This window comes from Bison bison, unplaced genomic scaffold (assembly GCF_000754665.1).
Source record: "Bison bison bison isolate TAMUID 2011002044 unplaced genomic scaffold, Bison_UMD1.0 scf7180017864371, whole genome shotgun sequence".
NCBI classification, from domain to species: Eukaryota; Metazoa; Chordata; class Mammalia; order Artiodactyla; family Bovidae; genus Bison; species Bison bison.
Genome location: NW_011494943.1, coordinates 420932 through 424908, shown reverse-complemented (window position 1 = coordinate 424908; position 3977 = coordinate 420932). Strand labels below are relative to the sequence as shown.

The 3977-nt window shown below is 61.2% G+C and overlaps 1 protein-coding gene across 1 annotated transcript in view; it reads left to right on the top strand.

Moving 5' to 3' along the window:
- Positions 1-397, top strand: part of CACNG5 (calcium channel, voltage-dependent, gamma subunit 5) — a 7818-nt gene extending 7421 nt beyond the window's left edge. Inside the window, exon 6 of the mRNA XM_010856473.1 lies at positions 104-397. Within this exon, the coding sequence (XP_010854775.1) occupies positions 104-397 (294 nt within the window). The remainder of the gene's footprint in view (positions 1-103) is intronic.
- Positions 398-3977: the final 3580 nt, after the last annotated feature.

Here is a 3977-nt window from a genome sequence, read left to right as displayed (position 1 = left end):
CCCCCTCCCCCCTCCCCCCCTCCCCCCCTCCCCCCTCCCCCCCTCCCCCCCTCCCCCTCCTCCCTCCCCCTCCCCCTCCACCTCCCCTCTGGCCGCTACCCAGGCCCCCAGCACCAGCGCCCTCCGCCTCCTCCCACAGAGCGCCGGGGTGATGTCCGTGTACCTGTTCATGAAGAGGTATACCGCCGAGGACCTGTACCGGCCTCACCCCGGCTTCTACCGCCCGCGTCTGAGCAACTGCTCAGATTACTCGGGCCAGTTCCTGCACCCGGACGCCTGGGCCCGGGGCCGCAGTCCCTCCGACCTCTCCAGCGACGCCTCCCTGCAGATGAACAGCAGCTACCCGGCGCTGCTCAAGTGCCCAGACTACGACCAGATGTCCACCTCCCCGTGCTGAGCCGCGGCCTCCCCTGGACCGCGGCCCGGACAGCCTGCCCTGCCCTCGCTGGCCCGTGAGCCCCGGCACCCCCACACCCAGCTGCTGTCGCCCGACCCGTCCCCTCCCCACTCCCCCTACTAGAGGGCTGACTGCTCCGGAGGGGGCGGAGTAGCCAATCACTCCGGCCTCTGCTCCCAGGGGAGAGGTGGGCACCGCTGGATCTTCACCCACCCCACCTCACGTCTCGGCCAAGACCAAGGCCAGTGCTGGGATGCCAGGTTCTTTCCAGAGGTCCAGCTGGTCTCGTGAGCCTGCCGCCTGGCCTGGCCCTCCCTCGTGATCCGGGCTGTGGGTCAAGAGATGACCAATCCGGAGGTCTGGCTGGTTCAGAGCTGTCCAGCCGAGTCCTTGCAAAGTCCTTTATCCCTGGTGGTCACCTGCATTCCACTAGGACACACCTGTCTGCTCACTCCAGCTCCTGGCACCCCACAGCCTGGGGGCTCTTTCCTCTTCTCCCACCAGAACTCAGCTGCCCCAAATGCTCCCAGAGGGGTTAAGGTGGTCTGGACCACTTGGATGAGGTCACAAAGAGACACTAGCAGCTGGTGATGTCTTGGTGTGTATGGCCCCTCAGCAACGTGTTTAACGGGGGCCTTCGATGCCTTAACCCAGAGAAGCGACTCTGACGATGGGAATTTCGGGATGGGGCTGGTCTAAGTTAATATTGCCAAGCACTATATCAGGCCCAGGGATACTGTCCTCGCTCACAGGGGTGACATTTCTGGTCTAATCGTGTAGACAGATGTCTGTCCCAGCAAAGCAGAATGCGGGTTTCGAGAGGCCACCTGGGGTTTGGAGCTGGATTGCCGACACTGGAGTCTAAAGGAGCTGGACTCACGATAGTCCTCCCAAGGACCCTGTTAATGCTGGAGGGCCGATTTAACGCTCATACACGGCAGTGTCTGCCTGCTGGGAACGGGCTGGGAATGGGCGTGGGTCGGCAGATAGAAGCTGGAGAGGATGCGGCGGCGCCATGCCCCTTTCCCAGGTGGAATCCGGAGCAGGGAGGCGCAGGCCCCTTCCATGTGGTCCACAGATGGACACGGGAAAGGTGCCTGCGGGACGGAACCTCAGATCGCCACGTGTCTTCTCGGTGTGGCCACCTCTGGATTTGAGGTTTAGAGCAGCCAGACAAAATGGGCTCTCTACCGTATGTTTCAGTCACTCCCAATGTTCTCTCGTGCTCTCTTTAAGACAGCATTCGGTTCTTGGTGCAAAAAGCCACCATGGGTAGCATGTGGGCTCCAGAAAGAAATCCAGAAAGCTGCGCGTGCAGCCTGGGTGGCCTTGGGCAGGGCCACGCGTCTGTTTGCTGGGCGGCCATGGGCTGGGTGGCTTCAGCGGCAGACACTGGTTTTCTCACGGTTCTGGAGGCCAGATGCCTGAGGTCTAGGTGCCAGCAGACTTGATTTCTTTCGCGGCCGTTTCCCACGGCTTGTCGATGGCCATCTTCTCGACATAGCCTCACGCGGTGTTTTTCCTGCACGCCTGTGTGTCCCCTGGTGTCCAAGCCCCTCTTAGGAGGACACCCATCAGACTGGATGAGAGCCCATCCTAATGGCTCATTTTCACTTAAATCAGCTGGTTAAAGGCATTGTCTCCAAATGCAGCCATCTTCTGAGTCCAGGAGGCAAAGGCCTGAACACAAGAGTATGGGGCCAGGAGCAGGAAGAGGGGCGAGGATCGGGCAGGGGGACGGTCGGGGGAGCGGGCAGGGATGGGGGGCGAGGAGCCGGATGCGGGGCCGGGGGCGGGGCAGCAAGGAGCCAGATTGGGGCTGGGGCACCGCCCAGCCCGTCCAGGGAGGCTGGACCGCCTATTGTGTCAGGGGTGCCTATTGTGTCAGGGGTACGAGAGGGGAGCCAGAGAAGCGGGCCGCGGTTCCACTCCTGGCACCCTCCTGGGGAGTCCTGGGAAACCCCCTTCTGCTCCGAGGGACCTAGCCTAAGCTGTTTTCCACCCCCACCCCAGCTCTTAGGGGTCCAGCCTTGCCCGGCGGCCCCGCGTGTGGACTGCTCACCCTTGCGGGCGCACCGACACAGCTGTAAAGCCCCTTCCACCCCGTCGGCCGGCCACGACTTGTAACCTCCGTTACTGTTCACGGTTTACCCGGAAACCGGGTGCTGCCCGCCGCAGAGGGCTGGGTCAGCGTGCTTGCAGACGGTCGGTCGTTATTTCCAAGCTGACAGACGCGTGGACTCCAGCCTTCGCTGGCGTGCTGAGCTCCTTGGACATGCCTTCTTGCCCTAAAGTACCCCTCTGTCGCCGTGCCGGGCTTGCCTTTGTGCACATGGGAAAAGCAGAAGCCCGCTGCTGAGCGCGCGCCGCTGGCTGCTCGTTCGGACGGGCCTCTCGGTCTGGCTGCTGCGCCGCTCCGGCAGGCGCTCTGCCCGGACGTGCAACTTCTGCGGCTCTTCAGCACGGTTCTGGGTCCTCGTCTCCCCTCCTGCAGGCTGGGTGAAACTTTCTTTTCTGTTTATAAATTAATCTCAGAACTGGGACCCTTGCAGCCCCTCCAGAATCAAAGGATTTTCGTGAAACATTAAAGTGTATATAAACTCAGCTCAGAAACCATAAATGACGGGCCCTTCCCCAACACACTTTCTGACTTTTTGTTTCCTCAAGCACTTATTTTAAAAAGGTATATGAGTTTTTACTTTTTCATACTCAAAATATGGGAGGGGGAGACTAACACAACAAAGTCTGAGTCAGTATGGAGTAAAATCACTCGGGTTTACCAGTCAGGGGTGGGGGCAGTTCTGACTTCTGCTCCTTCTCACCTGGAACTCACCAGCGCCCCGCAAGTGGTGCCCCTCACAGGCCCCAGAGGTGACCTTCAGAGAAATGGCCTGTTATCAGTACCACGCGGAGTTGAGGGGCGACAATGGGGCAAGTCCACACCAGCTTCTCAGTCGTGTCCTGAGGACCACGTGTCAGGGAGCCCCCTCCTTCATGTTTGAGTAACTGTTTCCTTCCTAAATGAAAGCGGTGTGCTAGGGTTCTCCACAGATACAGCCAACAGGCGCATACACGCAGGCTCAGTCGTGTCTGACTCTGTGCGACCCCGGGGACTGCAGCCCGCCAGACTCCTCAGCCCGTGGGGTCGTCCAGGCAAGAAGACTGGAGTGGGTTGCCGTTTCATGCTCCAGGGGATCTTCCTGGCCCAGGGATTGAACCTGCATCTCCCGTCTCCTTCATTGCAGGTGGTTTCCTGCCCTGTGGGCGGACTCTCCACTGACTGAGCCACCAGGGAAGTGACACGTGACACCTGGAACCCAAGCACCAGGTGGAGCGCGGGCACAGACGTGGGTGAACAAGCGGGTGCTTCTGAGTGCACCTGTGTTCAGTACAGACAGGCCAGGACCTGGGGCATGCGCTCAGCCTGGGGGCTGCCTCTGGCCGCCCCCCACTCCCCCGGGGTCACGGGTGGTGAGCTGTGGCCTGGCTGTAGCCGCTCCCTCCTGGCAGACACGGTCCCTGGAGCCCTGCACACCGTCCCCCGCCCTGCCCTGGGTCCTTGACTTCTGCTCTGCGACCT